At 42.1% G+C, this 22,018-nt stretch overlaps 1 protein-coding gene across 1 annotated transcript in view; it reads left to right on the plus strand.

Annotated features, from left to right (window-relative positions):
• Nucleotides 1-22,018, plus strand: part of ATP8B1 (ATPase phospholipid transporting 8B1) — a 127,557-nt gene that overhangs the window by 39,177 nt on the left and 66,362 nt on the right. Inside the window, exon 2 of the mRNA XM_077135377.1 lies at nucleotides 20,572-20,774. Within this exon, the coding sequence (XP_076991492.1) occupies nucleotides 20,594-20,774 (181 nt within the window). The 5' untranslated portion in view covers nucleotides 20,572-20,593. The remainder of the gene's footprint in view (nucleotides 1-20,571; nucleotides 20,775-22,018) is intronic.

The following is a 22,018-nucleotide window of genomic DNA, read 5'->3' on the forward strand; positions in this document are numbered from 1 at the left end:
GGGATTGAGAAAAACCCTAGAATGAGCTGAGACTTAGCATCAAGGGATTGAGAAAACCTTCTCTACCAAAAGGGGGAAGAGGGAAATGAGACAAAGTGTCAATGGCTGAGAGACTCCAAACAGAGTCGAGAGGTTATCCTGGAGGTTATTCTTATGTATCAAGTAGATATCACCTTGTTGTTCAAGATGTAGTGGAGAGGCTGGAGGGAACTGCCTGAAAATGTAGAGCTGTGTTCCAGTAGCCATGTTTCTTGAGGATGATTGAATAATGATACAGCTGTCACAATGTGACTGTGTGATTGTGAAAACCTTGTGTCTGATGCTCCTTTTATCTACCTTGTCAACAGATGAGTAGAACATATGGAATAAAAATAAATGATAGGAGGAACAAATGCTAAACTAAATTTAGTTTAAATGCTAGTGATCAATGAAAGCAAGGGGTAAGGGGTATGGTAGGTATAATCTTTTTTTTTCCTTTCCTGTGTTCGTTTTATTTCTTTTTTTCTGTTGTCTTTTTATTTCTTTTTCTGAATTAATGCAAATGTTCTAAGAAATGATGAATATGCAACTAAGTGATGATATTGTGAATTACTGATTATGTATGTTTTATTTTGTTTTTTTATTTTTTTAATAAATAAATTTTTAAAAAAACTCCAATTTCCAAATACTCTTGGCTTACAATAGTTTATAATAAACTATTTAAGTTTTATTGAGGGGAAAATACCACTCATCATATCGTTGACTATGTGTCTTGCTGCATTTCTGATGAAATGCCTCACCAGAATTCCTCATCCTGTGGATATTTGAGCCCCAAATGCTGTGTGCCCTCTAAGGGTGGCAGATAGGATGGAGGTTAAGCTTCATAAGGCTCCTATAAGGAGCTCTTACCCTCATTTTATAAATGAAGGGATGGGACATAGCAAGGATATTTTGCCCAAGGTCCTGCAGGTGTGGAGTGGTCGGGCTGGGATTTTAGTCCCCATAAATCTATCTGTCTTCAGACGGGAGCTCTTAGCCATTTCTTGATTCTTCCCTTCTGGGGTAAGAAGAGAAATTGGGCTTGGATCTGAGCCTTTGGCAAAAGGCAAAGGTTGGTTTAAACAGTAAGTTGGAGTACAAATGCATAGGTGGTTACATCGGGATTTGAGGATCTAGGAGAGGACTGAGAGTGCGTTTTTGCTCTTTTGGGGGTCCCAGTGGGTGGGCAGAGGTTGGCTCTGGGTGGGGCCGATGAAGGGCAGCTCATCGTGGACAGGTATAGCTTCTGTAAATTCTAATGCGGGTGGGGCCGACGATGGGCAGCTCATCGTGGACAGGTATAGCTTCTGTAAATTCTAATGCACATGAGAAACCCTAGAAATTTTCACAGTAGAGCAAGACAGATTATCTGTCAAAAGTGTTTGGAGAAAGCCTGAATGATTTCACAGATCTCTACCTTGCCTAGAACAGCCACTTCTTAAGGGTCATTGATCCTTATTTCAGAATACGTTGAATATAATAGTATTTTGCATTTGTTCTTAAAATGAAATTTAAGTCCCATTCACAATTACTTCTCTCTTCTTAATGGCCTAAATTACCAATGTTAAACTATGACTAGCATTCATGACATTTAACCCCTCACATGATAATGTGCATTCGTTCACTGTGCTGGCTGCATCAGGGTGAAGTGCAGCATCGTTTTGGTGCATCAAGTCTGGATTTTGTTTGGAAAACTAAGATGCAAATTCACAAGGGACAGATTTCTAGGATATATCACCAGGAACATCTATTTGCATGTGTCTTTTTTTTAAATTATTTATTCTGTTTAAGCTTTCTGACCTGAAATTATTAGGCTAACAGATTTTAATATGTTTATGGGTCAAAGGATGTGACTTTTTTAAAATGGCATTTGCAGTGTTTTGTCAAGTTGCTTTCTAGTGTAAATTGCCAACAATAATGAATGGGTTTCCCGGTTTCAACTTTTACCATATTAGGAAACGACTAGCAGCTATTCTGTCTATAAATACCTTGTATCAGCCCCGGGCCTCAGACTTTCAGAGACTACTGGGCTGAACCCTATGACCATAGACTAATAAAACCCGCTTCCTGAAACTTCGGAGCCTCGGTCCCAGTTCATTCTGTTTCTGTGTAACGTTCCTGGAGGCTTGTAGCCTTGTTCCTGGTTACGTGCCCCAGTCCTGTTGTGCATAACATTCCTGGAGACCCCTGCAAAGCCTTGCTCCTGGTTTCACCTGACACTTGAGCTCTCTTGGCCATTCTTTTTTTTTTTTTAATTTTTTAATTTTATTTTTTTAAATACCAAAAAACACTTTTGCCAGAACCTGGACAGTGTTGGATATTGGATATTGGTTTTTTAAAAAATGTTTGTACTTGATTCAATAAATATAGAATGTTATTAAAGGAGAAATCGAGGATGAAGGAGGAAAAGGGAGGGCATGTACACTGAGTATGGGGCGAGAGAAGAGCCAGCGATGCGCTCGGGGGCTGACTGGGTAGGCAGGCTTGGCCGAGCAGGAGGATTTGGAGGTGGCTTTTTGTGGCTGAAACACCACCTCTGGGTCATATGTGTAAGATGACTGTGACAAGAGCATGTGTGCGGCACAACCCTGGACTATTTAAAGGGACAGCATGTGAAAATCCAGAGCACGATCTTTTTTTTTTTTTCTTCAGTGTGTTTTTTAAAAGTGCTTTGAAAAGGTTTTCGTTAGCTCCAGCCATCTAAAGTAAAGTTCAAGTCCATGTGGCATTTAGAGGCTTTTAAGTAGTTTTTCTTGGGTTGTACAGTCTGTCCTGGCTGGGTTATGCTGTTTGAATTATTTAACTCCTCACTTATCTTGACACTCTTCTCTTTATTCGTGTGCTTTTTTTTCTTTCTTTCTTTTAAAGAGCACTGGGAGGTCAGGAGGATTCATGGGACAAAATAAAATTCAGACCACTTAGTTTTGCTCTTTGTTGGGCATTTATCAGCGGCATTGATTTATCCATGGGTGGCAGAACGTCTGCTCATGAGAGTGGGGTGGAGTGGGAGGCAGATGGATGGACAGGCAGGGAGTCCTCTGGGAGAGTTGACCCTGGGCCTACTCCCCTCTCCCCCAGATGCCACGGGGGACAAACAAAGGAATGGCCTCACTCAGAGTTCTTTATGTGTCTTCACCTAAATCAAGTTATTTCAGGATAAATTTCAGGTTAGTCATATGTTTAGCATTATGAAAGTTTGTAGTAGTATGACTAATAGTATGATAATTAACTAATATATCATCATATAATATTAGTTATTATCTAATATATTCTATGATCATTGTATATAAAATTATATAATTATTATATACGGTAGTATTAGTTAATAATCATACTATTATATGACAATATGATGACGAATATTATTCTAATGTAACTAATATTAGAGTAACAATAGGGTTAAAAACTTCCTTTTCTTTATTGTTAATAAAGTCCAGTTGCTGTCAGGGAAGTCATTTTCACTTTGCAGGAGATGAGGGTTGATGTCTGGAACTGCGAGAAGGGGGAATGTGGAGGGGCAAAACATATTGAAACATATTTTAGTCAGTTGTTTTAAATTTTATTTCACTTCAGAGTTAAAAAAAAAAAAATCCTCTCCATACCACATGCCTTTGTGGGGAAGGGAGGCGTGGAGGACAGGGTAGGTGTTGCTAAACCCATGTCCTGATCCCAAGAAAGTACACAGATTTTAAAAGAAAGCAAATATTGATTTTAGGAGAAAATATAGCAGAAGAAACCGTTCTAGAGTAAATGGGCCATGTTTTTAAAGTGATTAAGTAGAAAGCTTATTTAATTGGCACTTCATAAAAGTTCCCAAACCTTTTACCCAGTGTTTTAACACATGTTGGTTACTTTTATGGTTTTATTTTATTCCCTCACAGTGCAAATCAGAAGCCCCTGGGTGTTATGTGAGGCCTGTTTTGTCAGTGTCCCTGTTTGCTGCTGCCTGTCCTTATTTGCGTAAAATACTAGTTTTGGTTTCTTCAGGTTATTTATTCCCTGTAAATCACTCTTATAGCCTGGTTAGGACACACAAGCGTACACACACACAGCATGTTTTCCCTTGGGTTAATCAGAAGAGGGGAAGGAAAACTTGGTCATTTAGATCCTAATTACACAATTTATTACAAGGATTAGACGCATTTCCTTCTGTGTACACAGTCAGAGGGGAAAGGGGAATTCTGAATTTATAGACATAGAGTATCTGACTGTAACATCCTCTGTCGGAACTGAGGATTTAAAAGACCCCCTCAAATTTTAAAATGCCACATCGAGGCAGTGCCATGTGGGGCTCAGGGCTAAAGCCTGGGCATTGGAGACCAGCCAGCCAGCAGATCAGGCCTCGAATATCTGACGTCCAGTGTGGGCCATTTTTTGAACCCCTTCCCTCTACGTGACAAAGTTATCTTCTGAAGCTATCATTGGAATGCAATGAATAATAGTGATAACCAGAAACGCAAGTGACTTTTTCTTTTATTGAACTTGAGTTCATTTAGAATCTTTGGAATGAAGTAGGAACTCAGTGTATGTTTCACTGTTTTCAATTTTAAATACAAACAAAAACTCCAAGTGGTCGCACAGGCTGATGGAATTGAATTAAGCGTTCAGATTTTTGGTAGGTTGTTTCAAAGTTTTCCTCACTCTTCTGTTTCTCCTTGTTACTGTCACTCCATTTATTGTGGTTTATCAAACCTACTGAGTAATCGCAGAAATATGTAGTATCAGGGGGTCGGAGACACTGTGCTGGAAGCAAGCTTGAACAAATCCCATAAACTTACTCTGGCACTCAGCACGTGCAACCGAGCCTGTGCGGCAGGACTGTGTAACTGGGAGTTCTGGAAATTACCTTCCATAGAATTCAATGCTCATTAAAGGAGAGGTAATAAAAATGTGCTTATTTGAAGTATACTTTTGTATCATTAAAGCGGAACCATAACTAGAGCACAAAAATTTGGGGGAAAAGGACAGTGTCACTGACGATGTCCATTCATGATGGTAATAAAATAATAAAAAAATCATAAAACTTTACATCAGGTCTCTTTAATTCTCCACAGACAGTGCCCTTCCTTACTGCCTGCCAGCTGGGCCACCACCTTTACAGGTGTGGGAGCTTGGATAAGCCACGTGACCTCTCATTCTTGGTTTCCTGGTATGTAAAAATCAGGAGGGCGGCCTGGAGCAGTGGCTATTGGATCATATTTTTCTAAGACGTAACTCTTCAAATAAGGCATCTGTAGTGCTCTATACTGAGATTTAAAAGAGCTAGTAGCTCAGCTGCTCCATCCAACCGACCCGAGGACTCTGCTAAGGAGCTCTGCCTTGGGGCCCCCTTTTTTCCCCTAAGTAATCACTTTATTTTTATCTTTTTTTTTTAACGTTCTTTTATTGTGAAATATAACATATGCAAAAAAGCAATAAATTTCAAAGTACGTGTAACAAGTAGTTATAGAATAGATTTCAGTGTTTGGGGTGGGTTACAGTTGCACAATTTTAGGTTTTCCCTTCTAGCTGCTCTAAGACACTGGATACTAAAGGAAATATCAATATAATGATTCCATAGTCATACTAATTTGTGCAATCCTCTTTTCCCTGTTATAACTCTACCTTCTCCTTTGATCCTTCTCCCCATCTTTAGGGGTATTTGGGCTATGCCCATTCTAGCTTTTTCATGTTGAAAGGGGTTGTTGATAATATGGGATAGGGGGATGGAACTAGTTGATATTCTTGGAGAAGTCTCTCTGGGTTTCAGGACTTCTCTGACCTAGGGACCATCGGAGGTTGTAGGTTTCTGGAAAGTAATCTTAGTGCGTGAAACTTTTGTGGAATCTCAGAGCCCTAGGTGTTCTTTAGGGTTAACAGAAATGGCTTTGGTTGGAGTTTGGCAAACCGTAATAATTAGAAATAACTAGCTGAAGCTTGTGTAAGGGCAGCCTCGACCCTACTTGTGTAGCAAGTAAACTCCTGGCAGCAAGCAAGCCCCTTCCCGCATAACTGGTCTTTTGCAACCCTTCCTGTTCCTGGCCACCAGCAAGCGGCCAATCACCTCCCTCAAATGTAGCCAGTTACCATATTAGGAAACGCTGCCAGCGCCCAATCACTTCCCTCCAGTGTAACCAATTGCCATATTAGGAAGACTACTAGCAGCTATTCTGTCTATAATAAATACCTTGTATCAGCCCCTGATTCAGGGCCTCAGACTTTCAGAGGCTACTAGGCTGAACCCTATAGCCACAGACTAATAAAACCCGCTTCCTGAAACTTCGGAGCCTCGGTCCCAGTTCATTCTGTTTCTGCGTAACGTTCCTGGAGGCTTGTAGCCTCGTTCCTGGTTACGTGCCCCAGTCCTGTTTCGCATAACATTCCTGGAGACCCCTGCAAAGCCTTGCTCCTGGTTTCACCCGACACTTGAACTCTCTTGGCCATTCTTTTTTTTTTTTAATTTTATTTTTTTAAATACCAAAAAACACCTAACAAATGCAAACATTCCTATTTTGATCATTCCGTTCTACATATATAATCAGTAATTCACAATATCATCACATAGATGCATAGTCATCATCATGATCATTTCTTGGAACATTTGCATCTATTCAGAAAAAGAAATAAAACGAAAACAGAAAAAAGATTTATACATACCATACCCCTTACCCCTCCCTTTCATTGATCACTAGCATTTCAAACTAAATTTATTTTAACATTTGTTCCCCCTATTATTTATTTTTATTCCATATTTTCTACTCATCTGTTAATAAGGTAGATAAAAGGAGCATCAGACACAAGCTGTGTCATTATGCAATCATCTTCAAGAAACATGGCTACTGGAGCACAGCTCTACATTTTCAAGCAGTTGCTCCCAGCCTCTCCATTACATCTTGACTAACAAGGTGATATCTACTTAATGCGTTAAGAATAACCTCCAGGATAACCTCTCCATTCTGTTTGGAATCTCTCAGCCATTGACACTTTGTCTCATTTCACTCTTCCCCCTTTTAGTCGGAGAAGATTTTCTCAATCCCTTGATGCTGAGTCTCAGCTCATTCTAGAATTTCTGTCTTGGCCATTCTTGATACCTTATTTGGCATACATTTCTTTTCCCCCCTTTGGTTAGGAAGGCGTTGTTCATCCAACAGTGCCATGGCCAGGCTCATCCCTGGGAGTCATGTGCCACGCTGCCAGGGACTTTCACCCCTGGATGTTAAGTCCCACGTAGCAGGGGAAGGTAATGAATTTACTGGCAGATTTGGGCTTAACAAGAGGAAGGCCACATCTGAGCAGCAAAAGAGGTTTTCTGAAAGTAACTCTTAGGCATAACTGTAGGTAGTCTTAGCTTCTCTGCTACAGAAATAAGCTTCATAAGAGCAGACTTCAAGATCGAGGGCTTGGCCTATTGACTTGGGAGTCCCTAGTGTTTGAGAGAATCTCAGGGATTTCCGCTGTGGTAAAGCTTAACAGTTCCATATTTTTTCTCTGTTCCTTCAAAGAACTTTGCCAATACTTTTTAATTACCTGCCTAACATACTCTGGAATGTATCCTTGTATTATATTAAGCTATACAGAATTGGAAGACTTCATTCCTAATTCTAGGCTCCATATGTTGAGGTTGTTTGAACTGGCCAGACAGGTTAAGTTAGATTGTGTGCTACAGACAAATTTTGGACAAAATAAACCTCTCTTCCTTTGGTCTCATACAGTTGGTGAAGTTCTGTATCTTATCTTTAATTGAAGCCTAATTGATCTCTTTTTCGGTTTCTGTAAGAGTTGTTGTATGTAGCGATACTGACTTTCAGAACCGCAGAACTCCAGTCTGAGTCAGAGGTGTCACACAGGTAGCCAAGGTTCCTGCACCCCTTTTGAGAACCACAAGACAAGTCTGTGTTGGGACATAGTGGGGCGGGGGGGGGGGGGGGGGCAGGGCACAAGGGCCTGTTCACGAGAAACTGAAGCATGAAATCAGGCAGCTGTTGGGACTTTTTCCTTTTCAGTATAGACGGGGTAAAGGGCACTCCAGGTCAGAAACCTGGAGTCCAGGTGAGAGAGGAGAAAGTTCTCCCACAAGAGGGAACCCCTCTTGCTAGTGGTGGCTTCTGTTTTCTGCCCCTCCTCCCCACTCCTTCCCTCCCTCCTTCAGTTTCCTCAAAGATCAACCCTTTGAATGGAGAGGTCGGAGGGTGTGGGGCTGGCTGGGCCATCCACTCTGGCTCCATCTTAGATTTAACTGTATGCCACATGGTTATTTATTTCTGCAGCTGAAACCTGGAGTAAGAGTATCTTCTGCTGCCCCCACAGTGGTGTGATAAGGTACAATTAAGGCAGTAAGGGTGCTGATGGGCTTTCAATGAGGAATTTTATCCTGAGTACCACCCATTTATATATATATATATATATATATATATACACACACACATATTCTTGGGCAAAAACCTAACCTTCCTTAACGTCAGTTTCCTCATCTGCAAAATGGAGATAATAATTTGATCCTCCAGAGATGGAATAACATAACTCATGTCAGGTACTTAACACAGTGCCTGATGGATAGGGGGTGTGCTCAGCTATCTGTAAATGCTTACGGCCACCATCCCAGGAAAACCCATAAATATTGCTGCAAGCCTTAAACCTGTTAGATGTGGAGGAGAAACTTCGAGACTCTTGTTAATTGATCTGTTCAAGGCCTGAAAGCCAGAATGGATGGGTACACCGGTTTACTGCCCATTGGAAAGTCTGTATGTCTTTCAAGTCAAATGCAAGTATTTCCAAGGGACATGTAAAATATTAACCATGTGTTTGCAGCTTGATTGGGGCCTGAAACTTCAGGTTTGACCTCTGCTGTCCTGGAAGAGTTTGTAAACTAAGTTGAGTCCTCTAAGCTGACTTTAAATAGAGCAGAGGAGACAATGAGTATATGTCAGATGTGGCCCTTGTTCCTTAGATATCCAGGACCTGTGGAATTTGTGAAGGTGTTAACTTTCAGAATGAATGGGACCTAAGGCTGTGCTTGCTGGTTATAGATGTTCATGAAACCAGGGCAATGTCTAGGAAAGGTACCCAGTAGGTGTCCTAATCATGCGTTAGTTATACAGTGTCTGTTTAAACTTGGAAACATATTGACATATATATATACTTGGAAATATAAGAAGGTGCAATGAAAGAGTTTTAGGAGGATTTGTTCATATTTTCAGTTGAAGCAACAAAAGCTTTGGATACAGGTCACCAAGGAAAGTCTGGGTAGGGCAAGAAACTACTAGCTTTTTAAAAATCACCGTTGTCAAATATCTCTGCTCAGGGCCCAAGGGCTGTCATCCTTGGGGCACAAAGCACTGCAGTTGGGTATTGATGGGGGTTTGTGAGCTCGTCATTAGCACATAGCATAGATCAGTAAGGCCTCTGGGAGGGAAAGATGAACATGGGCTATGTTTCATGGCAGCTGGTGATCCCAAGAAGGCAGATGGGATCCTGTATTCACTAATGTGTGGACAGGTACAAAGGATAGAAAGTAGAGAGTTTCAGCTCTCCCACCCTGACACACTAACCATCCCTTCTCTGAGCTCAGAGGTCACTCCTGGATGAAACCAACTCACTGTCATGCTACCATTTTTGCTTTTGTTATCATTTGCAGAAGAGATAGAACAATAGTGATTAAAATGTGGGTAGGGTATTTTGAGCACAATCCAAATACCTTGATGCAACTTTTCCCCTCCCTTTGAACAAATCCTAAAAGATCTGAGGTCAAAAAACAGACCTGACCAAAACCTTGGCTCCACCACTTACTTACTCACTTTATCCCTAGATGAATCATCCAAACCTCCAAGCCTGCAGAGTAGGGGTGGTGACAGCTTCCTGAATGGCTCATTGAGAAGATTTCTAAAATAGGGTCTCTGCTTTCAGTGCAAAAGTTCTCTTTCAAAATGTACATAGGTATCATTTGCCATGCTGCAGTAAGAGGGCTCAATTCTGAATTCTGATTTTTCCCCATTCAATGTTGTATTTTAAACCTTTCCTATGATATTTTTAACAGTCACAGTAAAAATCATAACTTATGAAACATTATCCTGTCAGACTATTAGGCTATTTCTATTCTTGATTTTTTACTATCAATAATTAGGGGTTATACCTAAGCCTCAGAACTGAATTCTACATACAGCAACTGTTGAAGAAGCCAAAAAAGAATATAACCCCAAAACCTAGTTATACAGGCAATAAGAGTGGAGTAAAAATGGGGCCATTGTCCCTAACATAAGGATGAGGCTTGAATGTAACAATCGCAAAGTTTTTCTCCTAGAACTTTTGTTATTTATTATAAAAGTACATTGTGGTTTGAGGCCAAGTCTCCAAAATAAATATTTAGGGGAATTCTGGCATTATTCTCATCTGGGAACCAGTTCTATTCTTTTGTTTACTTTTTTTTCTTAGCTTTCCCGACAAAGGAATGATGACACACTCTGTCTTAATTTTAAACACATGTTTTCTATTTGCCACCACCCTAACTCAGCCTCTTATTCCTTGTTGCTTCAGCCAGATTCACACATCCAGGATTGCTGCTGAAGGTGGCTTCCAAAGTAAGACGGCACTTGGTTTTACAGATGAAAAATCTGTGCCCGGGAGATGCTCTGTGTGCGGATGGCCTCTGACTCGTCCCCCTGCCTGCCTGGCACTCCCGTTTGGGCCACCCTCAGTCCCCTGCCACTTTCATCTCCCTGAAGCACAGTGCAGCTCATATTCCCCTCCTATGCAGACACCTTCAGCGGTTCCTCCTGCTCCTGGGGAAAAAGTCTTAGGGCCAGGGAAAGATGCCTTCAACCAACCTTCCATCAGCTACTCTCTTGTACCCCTAAATCTTTCAGCTGGGTAGGGTACCTTGCCTTTCCATGTTGATGCCTCTGAGGCTATACTCGGGCTGTTCCTCATTCCTGAAAATCTGCAACACCTCCCCCCATCCACCCTGACTTCTTGCTCACCTGCTCACCTGCTCACCTTTGTGACTCCCATATCATGCAACTCAAATATACCTAGTTGTTCTCCATTTCAATTATATTGATCATTACTATTATAAGTGTACTCTTAAGTGACATTGACTGGGAAGCATTTAAAATTTTACAGCTCATCAGCGTAGGATCCATCTGCCTGTGTACCACAGAGCTTGATTTTTGATGGTTCAGTTCCTGTTTCCTTTGATCAGGTGGTTCTCATGACTGCTGATGTTCCAGGTGGGGTGTGGAAGGTGGAAAGCGGTCAAGGTGTGGAGGGGGTTGCAGGTGCCAGTGCTCCCCAAACAGGGGGACAGAGCTGGAATTCCAGTCTGAATTCACGTTGTCTTCACTGCACCACACCCAGCATGTGCCGAGAGGCCCTGAATCCAAGCTGGGTGTTACCATGTATGAGCTAACCCCGGACGGGGTACCGAACCACCTCAGTTTTCTTATTGGTAAAATGGTAAGGATAGTGTCTGGCTATACACTGCAAACGAATTTCATGACAATTGAGTGAGATAATGTATGTGAAAAATACTTTGTAAAGTGTAAGGGACTGCCTAATGGGAACCGTAGGCATTGCCATTTCTAGGGTCTGCTGGGGAGCCCATGGCAGAGTAAGGCCATATCATCAAGAAATCCTTTAAGCTTTGTCCAGGAAAATGGAAAGAAAAAAAAAAACCTGCCCTTCTCTGAAAAGTCAAGGTTTCCAGGTTTTCCTGCACCTTCTCAATGGTAGTCTTGAGGTTGTGCTGGAGGAAGTGGTAGCTGGACTTCCTGGTGCCAAAGGCTCCAGGCTAGACTTTCTTTATTTTGCAGGCAGTGGGGTGGGGGTGGGGTGGGCCGTGTATGAGCTGGGAGTCTCACAGGTGAGCGTCCTGCCCCCGGGCTAGGCTTTCGGGACAGGATAAGCTGGGGACCCAGAGAAGCATTTTCTACCACTAATAATTATTAAGGCCACAGCTAAATTGTTCCCACAGTGGTAGTATTAGTAGCCCCTCGTTTTTAGGGTAATTGTCCCCATTTCTAGGTTTTCTAGGTCTTAGTTTGGGAGGAAATAAAAAAATGTAACCTTGTCTGTGCTAGTTACTGTAATTATGTTGTTTCTATAACAGTATAAAGTCTGAATTTAATCTAGATCTTAGATATACTTTATTGCCATTGCCTCCTTAGATTCTTGGTGTAATTACAGCTGTCATCAGGCTTGTCAGATTTTACTTAAAAAACTATTGGGCGTATTCCAAACAGGGTGTGGTGTGTGTCTGGACTAGAGTACCAGAGAAGATTTCTGCTGCCTTTCAGTGGGGACTCTTCTTTGGAATAACTTGATAACAATAGTGGCCGTGTTCGGGACCTGCCAGCAGTTAGCCACACTGCAAAGCCAAGTGTCCTGTCCCCATGAGGCTGAGCAGGTTCAGGGGTCCCTAAGGCCGTCCTCACTTCTGATCATTGTTACACATTTGGGGATTCCCTGGAATTTAATAATTCCCTGGAACTACTCGTAAAACTCAGGGAAGCGCTATACTTATAATTATTGTTTTATTATAGCAAAATGGTACAAATCAGAACTAGCCAAAGGAAGAGACTCATAGGGCGAGGTTTGGGAGGGTCCCAAATGCAAAGCCTCCATTGTCCTGAGACACGTTACCCTCTCGACACACCAATATTTAGATGTTACTCAAAAAGTATGCCACCCAGGGACGCTCACCTGGGCTTTGGTGTCCATAACATTCGTTTGGGTTTCATTAGGTAAGCATGATGGATTGAGTCATTGCCCATGAAGTTGAACTCAATCTCCAGCCCTCCTTCCAGTGCCTTCATCAGGCTGATGTCACATGAGCCAACATCCCAACCCTCAGGCCATATGGTTGGTCTTTCCAGTGTGGCTTGTCCCCCTCCTGAGTCATCTCCTTAGCATAAAACTATCTAGGGCCAACCGTGACATTTCCTTAGCTTGATAGGGGTGATCAGGGGAGCCTGCCGTGAATCACAAAGATCATTTGAGAAATTCCAAAGACTTAGAGGTTACCTCCTAAGAACTGGTGACAAAGGCCTGACCTCACTAAGCTGAGGCCAAATTCTCTATTATACAATACCATAGCATAGAATTCTTATTATTTGTGATTAATGGTTTATGTATAGGTTGTCTATGACTGTGTAACAAATTATTCCCAAACGACCTAGCAGCTTAGTATTCACATTTATTATGTCACAGTTTCAGTAGACCAGGAAACTGAGTACAACTTAACCGAGCCTTTGCACCAGGGCCTCTCCTAAGTCTATAGTCAGTAGGTCAGCCGGGGCTGGTGTCCCATCTGAAAGCCGGACCAAGGAAGGATCTGCCTCCAAGTTCAGGTGGTTGTTAGCAAGATCCATTTCCTTGAGGGCTGTTGGACCGAGGGCCTGCTCAGTTTCTTGCCATAGCTTCTCCATAGGGCAGCTTGCTTCATCAAAACCAGGAAGGGGACAGAGTCTGCTAGCAAAAGGAAGTCACAATTTTAGGTAACCTCACCCTGGATTTGACATCCCATTACCTGTATCATATTCTTTTGGTTAGAAGCAAGGCTCTGTGTCTAGCCCCACCTCAAGGGGAGGGGATTAAGCAAAGGCTTGACTCCCAGGAGGTGGGGATCATTGAAGACCCTCTTAAACTCTGCCTGCCAGAGTAGCAATTTATTATATTTAGTATAGAACATAAAATAAAGAAACATTTAGTATGGAAACATGAAAACATACTGCACAAATGCATTAGATGTCATGATATCTAACAAGTTAAATTATTTTACAGCATTATCTTTAATGGTAATAATAAACAAAGGAAATGAGGAACAACACATTTCAGAAATAACCTTTCTTGAAATGTAACAAAATAAGGTATTAGCAGCTGAGAGAGTTCAAATAGAGTTGACAGGCTATTCTGGAGGCTACTCTTAGGCAAGCTTCAACTAGATATTGCTCTTTACCATGGTTTGCCAAACCCAAACCAGAACCATTCCCGTCAACCATATAGAACACCTAGGGCTCTAGCTGAGATTCTACCAAAGTTCCACACACTAAGATTACTTTTCAGAAACCTACAACCTCCAGATGGGTTCCTAGGCCAAGTAAATCCTGAAACCAAGAGGGGCCAGCCTCTCCAAGAGCATCAACTAGTTCCATCCCCCCTATTCCATGTTATTGACACTCCTTTCCAAGATGAAAAAGTTGGAATGGGCGTAGCCCAAATACCCCTAAAGAGTGGGAGAAGGATCAAAGGAAAAGGAGAAGTTATAACAGGGAACATAGGATTTGACAAATGAGTATGCCTGCTGAATCATTATATTAATATTTCTTTTTAGTCTGCAGTGTCTTAGAACAGATAGAAGGAAAAACCCGAAATTGTGGAGCTGTAACCCATAGCATACTCTGAAAACTGTTCTATAACGACTTGTTACAATAGACTTTGGAATTTATTGCTTTTTGTATATATTTCAACAGTAAAAAAAAAAAAAGTTAAAAAAAATAGTCTTTCTTATTTAAGACTTTAAAAGCCATACAAAAATGTTGAAGAATGAGCAGAGAGGAATATTGTGTATATTGCTTCCTGTCTAAGCTTAGATCACACTGGACTGGGAACATGTTATGCAACCAAGATATCATTGATTGCAAATGGTTGGGATATTTCAGCCTTTAGTTTCCATTGATGTGTTTGCAAAGGTATCAAACGCCAGTGATGGCAAGCTTCACTTTTTGGATCCCACTTTCCCTTCGTTTTAATCTAGAAGCCTTGTGATAGCAAGAGTTTTGCTTTCATTACTTCTGCCTCGAGAGCTTTATTGAGAAGGCAGCCAAGTAATCCTTTCTAGGCTTCATTTTGCTTTTTCTCTTCCCGTCATCCCCTCCCCTACCCCCAAAGGGGAATACAGGATTGCATACATTTATTCCCTTCACAGATATTTGGTAGCTGAGTATGCAAAGACGACAAATGGTTGATGTTAGAGGTTCGAGTTAGGCGAGCCTGCCACTTGCCCCTCTGGTCTTCTGGGGTTTGTGGTCGAGATGGCCACAGGCCCTCGAGTAGGCCAGATGGTAGATGAGGCACTGCTTTATTAAATGCTGCTAAGGCCCATACCCATTTCTGCTCTAAATGATGCCTGTTAGCTTCACTCCTTCCCCCTCTTTGGCTCCTTCTAGGCAGGACTGTAGACGAGTCTCGAGTCCACTAACCAGACAGTGGCTTGGTAGAGGAAGCTGACCTGGGAGGGAGGAGGCTGGTGAATCCGCTGCTGGAAGGCAGCCCCTGGCATGGTGTCCTGACCACGTGGAAATAGTGAGGACAGGAGCCACCAGGAAGGTGCTGGATATTCAGTGGGGCCTATACAGTAAGTAACCTGGCCCACTAGCAAAGCAGGGCTCTCTGCTCAGTGCCGCTGGCTCTGACCAATAAATTGATCAGTTCTTCCTTTCTTGGGGAGGAGCAAGTAAGGGGTGGAGGTGGAGGTGGGAGCTGGGGAATTCCCTCCCCCTATGGCAGATATAGTCTTTGAGTCTTTGTCTTGAGATGTGCCATTCTTTCAAGAAGCTGAGGAGGGAATGGAAGCTCACATTGGCACTGTATTAATTCTCAGTGAGTCAGTGAGACACTGCACTAGGGAGGGGCTTTTACGACCACTAGTTATCTAATGGAATCCTCACAGTCTTTGAAAACTAAACATTCGTTAACCCACCTGAGGTGTAAACTAATAGTCATTAGCCAGGGTTTGAATCCAGACCCATTCTCTCACCAATAAATCCTGCAGTCCAAGAGCCTGTGGGGAGCTGACTCTCCTTCATGTCTCGGTGTCTTGGTGGTGAGGGGGGCAGTCCAGAGCCAGGAGTGCCCTGAGGGTGGGAGGGCATCAGCGGAAGGGCCTTCCCCAGCCCCAGCTCCATTGCCTAGAAGCCTGCTGCATTTCCAGGTCACCTGGAACAGCTCCTGATCTTGTGTTTTTAATGTTTTCATTTCTTAAAAGGGGCCCCTCCATTACCCACAGTGCCATTGTTCCTTCGTAGGCCCACAGGCAGCCCATGGCTTAAATGCTCTGGAATTGTTGGAAGCGTTCCTTCCTTTGAGAAGCACATTTGCTGTCACCTCTGTTGTGTTAATATCTGAATAAGATTTATTTCCCTGAGGATTGTAAAGTGCGTGGACAAGGATGGGAGTGGATTTTATTTGAATTAAGTCCATTTTTATTACTAGTCAGGAATTTTTTCACTTTTTTTTCTCAATATAAAACTATATGCTGATTTGATAAAATCATAATATTCATCGTGACACTGAACTCAAACTAGGCTTCATTTTTAGGAAGTACACATTGTACATTTTAAACACTGATCTATTTGCACCTCAATTTGAAGCCTACACAAAAAAAGCTAAATGGCAATTTAGTTATTCTGTAAATCAAAGCTAATTAAGAATGTTAATTAAGTTAAAACAGATGCGTGATTACAATTTGTGGTAAGTACTAGGAAGGAAGCAGAATAGTAAGTGGCCAGATGGTAACAGGAAGAGGAGGGCAGATACTTATCAAAGCCATCAGTGGAAAGGGACATTGAAATTGAGAGCTTAAGAATAATGACAGGGGAGAGAGTATTTCAGGTAATTGGGATAAGATGTGCAAAGGCCTGGAGGCAGGAAAGAGCATTTCAGGTGGTGGGGACGGCATGTGCAAAGGCCCTGAGGCAGGAAAAGCTTTGCTTGCTTAATTTACTGAGGGCAGGCCCATGGGACTGAGGAATTATGAGTAAGAAGGAGATGGCAGCGGTGCAGAACTCGCACAGTCATGGTAGAGTTTTGATTTAATTTAAAGTATGGCAGGAAACTAACACGTCTAAGCAGGAGAATGACATGACTGTGTGGAAAATCATGGGAAGACCAGTGGGATAGAGGTCTCCCACAATCTTTCAGGGGAGAGATACTGGTGACCTGAGTTAGGGTGGTGGCCGTGGAGATGGAGAGAAGAGGATGGATTGGAAGTGGGTGTTTTGCAGAAGTGCCTGACTTGCTGTGTCTCCTGGCTGTCGCTGATCATACTTGTCTGTATCTCTCAGGATTCTGGGAGTCTCTGAGTGGCTCAGCCCCCCAGGACTAGTGCAGTTGTCTGCATGTGTAGATGCTCAGTGGCATTCAGTAAATGCGTATGTGTCTGCCAAGTGCTGGCAGGATGGTCTCTATAAGAGACATTATAAAGTTTCCAAATCCATACTGTGTATGGTGCCTGCGTTTAACTATCACAGTGTACATCTGGAAGGCTTCCTTATACCACCTAGAGCTTCAAATAAATGATTCTTTCCTAGTTTTTCTTTGGTTGTCTTAAAATGACAGAGCTAAACTCTTCTTCTGTGTGTCTTACTTCCAGCTGCCTACTTCTGCTTTCAAGCTCGCCATACACAGATCTCGTGTGTGGAACATGCTTGGGTGGCGGGTTGTTGGTTATGCAATGCCTTGCTTACTTTGGATCGCATACATGTAAGTGGTGGAATCAGTTCCTTTTAGTTTGCTTTTTCCTGCAACCTCAAAGGACTGGATACTGTTTTAATATGAGATATAAGCATCTAGGCACTCGGAAGTCTGGGAAGCAATGATGATAAAATGATTGCTTATGAAGTGTTTCTATATGAGCTTTCAGACTTTTTGCTATATTATATGCCCACATAACAGAGAGATTTGGTCCTAATTCTGGTACTGGCTACTTGCAGCTCCATCTCCTTATCTGTAAGAGGGAATAATAAGATCTACCCTGTATGATTGTCCTGCCTGTCACATAGTAGGTGCTCAATAAATGGTAACCCCTTCGTTTCTGGTTTTGAAAGATTTCTGGTGAAATTTTTGCCTTTAAGGGTTTGAGAATTTTGAAAAGAAATATTAGCTAAAGCATAGGTTCCACTATATTATAAAACCACAAATAAGTCTAATTAAACACGTGTAAATCCCATTAAATATTCCTTTACAAACTCACCAAGAATCTGGAAAGAGGGAAAGTGCTTATCTGAAATTGAAAAAAAAGCAAGTGCACATGTCTAGTGGTCATTTGCATTTACACCAAAGAAGTAATAGAAGTGAATAGAATGATACTTAGAGAGAAAAGGTTTTAGAGCTGAATGTGGTTGTGCTAAAGAATATTCACTCTTTTAAAGGAGATAATAGTCTAATATTTTACTTCCCAAGGAGGGGCAGATACATTTTAGAAGTTATTTTTGGAGATAGAAAAACTTAAAGGGATGGGTTTCCTTCCCTCTTCCATTTGTTATTATAAAGAGCATTTTTCTAATTATAAAATAATAGCTAATATTAATAATGGCTAATATTTAAGTGTTTACTGTATGCCGTATACTGAGTTGAGCACAATCTTATTTAAAATGATACCTGTTAATTGAAATTTTGGAAAAAATAGAAGATGTGTATGAATAATTGAGACAACTTTGTGCAAGCTGATTTATAACTTATCTTTGGGCTTCTGCGGTTTCATTAAATGCTCTTTCAATCATGCTCTAAACTGCTGTGTACTGTCCCCTAGTATAAATATGCTATGACTTATTTAAGCAATCGTCAATTTTTGGACATCCATGTTGCTTCTAGTCTTTTACTTTTTACTGGACAAAAATATTCATATAAATATTTGAAAATTTCCTAACTTGTGGTTGTGAAATTTAAGTTAGTTGTCCAAGATGCTAGATTTGGTACAAAACAGGCAGTCTGTTAAATAATTGCTCTCAGGGGAATTTAAAATACATAGCTAACTTTAAAGCCAGGGGATAGTCTAAAGGATTTCTCCTTGAAAAGCAATTATTCCAGCTATAAAATTTTAATAATTATTATGCAAGTTATTGAACTTCCTGGGATTTTAATTTCTCCCTCTGAACTGGGAATAACAATAATACTTTACCCATGGTGGTGTGTGAAATTACAAGCCAAGATATAAAAAGCATTACGCACAGATCCTGGCAATGCAGTAACACTAAATAAACGTCAGCTGCAGCTATTAACAATACCAGGTACCTGGCAGTGTGATGCTTAGGTAAATATTGCTGTCAGTTTGTCTGTCCTCAAATAACCGGAGGAATCTGTATAAATATTTTCCTAATATAAGTAGAACTAAGGTTGTACTTGTTGTGTGTGGAGATCCACTTCATACAGTGGTGTACACATAAGCACAACTTCTAGATACTGAGCAGGGGTGGTGGCGGTCAGGAAAGCAGATAACTCGGGAGTCCTCCCAGATAGTCATTAATAAAATTTGAGGAAGGAAGGTTGTATTTAAAATGTGTCACAGAATAAGGGCTCAGAATATCAGCATAAGCAGAAACCCGATATCTTAGGGCAGTGGTTTTCGAACCTTGGCAGCTATCCACAGTAAGAAATCCTATTCCATTAAGACCCAGATGGCAAACAAATGTGTGGATGTTTCAGTTTTGTAAGCTGTTTCACCAACGTTACCTTTCCTACGTACTGTACTCTGATTCATTTTCTTTCTTTTCTTTTCTTTTTAAACAACTTCATGGAATGTAATCCATATACCATACAGTTCACCCATTTGAAATGTACAATTCAGTGGATTTTAATGTATGCACATTGATGTGCAGCCATCACTAGAATCAACTTGAGAACATTTTCTCACTTCAAGAAGAAGCCCTGTACCCTTTAACTCTCACTTCCCTGTCTCCCCATGTGCCCCCTCCCTCCTGCATCCCTCCTTTCCCCCAGCCTCGGCAACCACTGCTACTTTCTGTCTCTATTAAAAATTTTACCTATTCTGGACTTTCATATGATTGGAATCATACAATATGTGGTCTTTTGTGACCAACTTCTTTCTCCCAGCATAATGTTTTCAAGGTTCATCTGTGCTGTCATGTGCATCAGAAAATCATTCCTGTTAATGGCTGACTAATATTCCATTGCATGGATATACCGCATTTTATTTACCCATTTATCTGTTGATGGTCATGGATTGTTTCCACCTTTCAGCTACTGTGAATCAATGCTATGAACATTACTGCAAACATATCAGCTCAAATCTCTGTTTTTAACTCTTTGGTGCACACACCTAGCAGTGCAATTCCTAGCTCATATGGTAGTTCTATGTTTCACTCTGAGGAACCACCAAACTGCCTACCATAGCGGTTGCACCATTTTACATTCTCACTAGCACTGTATGAAGGCTCCAGTTTCTCTGCGTCCTTGCCAATACTTCCTATTATTTGGCTCTTTTGATTCTAGTCTTCCTAATGGGTTTCATTTGATTTTAATGTTGGTTGTGACCCATTAAAGTGATTTCACTGAATAGAGGCTCACAATTTGAAACTCTGCCTTAAAATTTACTTGCCCTTCTTTAAAAACAGGTGGGGGAGAGCAGTTTACAGTCACATATTAGGTTTCCTTAGGCCTCACCCAAACACATAACCGATAATGAATGGTTTGGATCCTGTTTGCATGCTGATTTGAACTTTTAGGTCATTATTCAGAAACATTTGCATGTTCGCAAGATCATGTTCTGTCAGAGGGGCGGTGTAACAGAGCCTAAAACTGGGCAAGGGTGATGATTCTGTCTGGGTTCCCTTTCTTTTAAACCAGGTAGTTCCCGTGTGCCCGCAGGATGACTTCAGAAAGAGACTCAGAAACCACATTCGACGAGGACTCCCAGCCCAACGATGAAGTGGTTCCCTACAGCGATGACGAAACAGAGGACGAGCTCGAAGATCAGGGGCCTGTGGTCGAGCCGGAGCAGAACCGAATCAACCGAGAAGCCGAGGACAACCGCGAGCCGTTCAGAAAAGGTGAGCACCGCGAGGAGGGGCGGGCACCACCAGTGGGGCCCGGGACCTGCTCTTCTCCCCCGACCCTCACGGGGGTACTGGTGCCGTGTGCAGAGGGCGAGAGGCCCATTCCACAGCCAGCAGGGCACCTCCTTCTCTCCTATCCTCCTAGAAGGTAACGGTTGACTGGCCGGGACAAGTACACATCGTGCTCAGTGTGATTGGGCTGACAGGCTGCATCTGAGATTAAGATCCACAGGGAAAGTCATAGAACTTCTCAGTGTCTATGTTTTTAAAATGGAGGTACATGTGGAAGAATTTGTGTATTACTATACCCAGAAACTGCAAGAGTTTTGCATAACTAAAGAGTTTTGGGATGCTGATTATTTGCTTCGTTAAGCTGCTGGTATGAGTTATATGAATAAACCCGCATACAGATCTATTAACCAATGTGGAGGCATTGCTAAGAAATTATGCCTGTGTGTGTAAGTGTGCATGCACGTGTGTCCACAAATGGTATAACCAGGTTAACATACTGGCATAAGTCCTTAATCTTGCCCAACTAAATGTGTTTTCACAAATCAGCTAATCATAGATGCCACCTCTCTTTCTTTTTTCTCTTTGACCACCTGAAGTCTGGGGTGCACTCAGCAGGGGCCCTTCCCAGAGCCACCCTGCATCTCAGGAGAGTGGGCGCATCGACGGAGCTATGCTGGGCCTCACAAGGATTGTACCTTTTGCATGTCCAGGCCATGGGCATGACTTTCTGTTCCCTCAATCTGTTCCTTCCAGTGCTCACTGCTACCTTAGAGAGACCTTGGGGTCCCCATACCTTGTGTTCAATCATTTGTGAATATTAAATGGTCTTTGCTCCTTAGCAGGAATTTTTTCATCGGTCTCTTCTTGCCACTAGGGTTCTATTAGACAACAACCTGTGCCATCTTCACAGAAGCAGGGCAGCTTCAGGGGCAGGGTCTAGACTGGGGATCGGCAAACATTTCCCGTGAAGGGGCAGACCGTTGGTGTTTTAGCCTTTGAGCCCAACAGCAGACAACGGTGTATGATGCCAGTATTCGCCCCGCCTGCGTTGCGGGGAGCGGTCCGTGAGCGGGCATTACTCAGGTTTAAGGGACAGGTGCAGCTGACCTTCGTGATGTGCTTTCCACCCGTAGCTTCTCCATTTCATTTCCTACCGGTTCTCCCACCCTGGCAACCAAGCGTGGCCTTCTCTTTTAGCTCTTCTCGATGAGGGAGCTGGGCCTTCT

Source organism: Tamandua tetradactyla, chromosome 18, assembly GCF_023851605.1.
Source record: "Tamandua tetradactyla isolate mTamTet1 chromosome 18, mTamTet1.pri, whole genome shotgun sequence".
Taxonomy (NCBI): domain Eukaryota; kingdom Metazoa; phylum Chordata; class Mammalia; order Pilosa; family Myrmecophagidae; genus Tamandua; species Tamandua tetradactyla.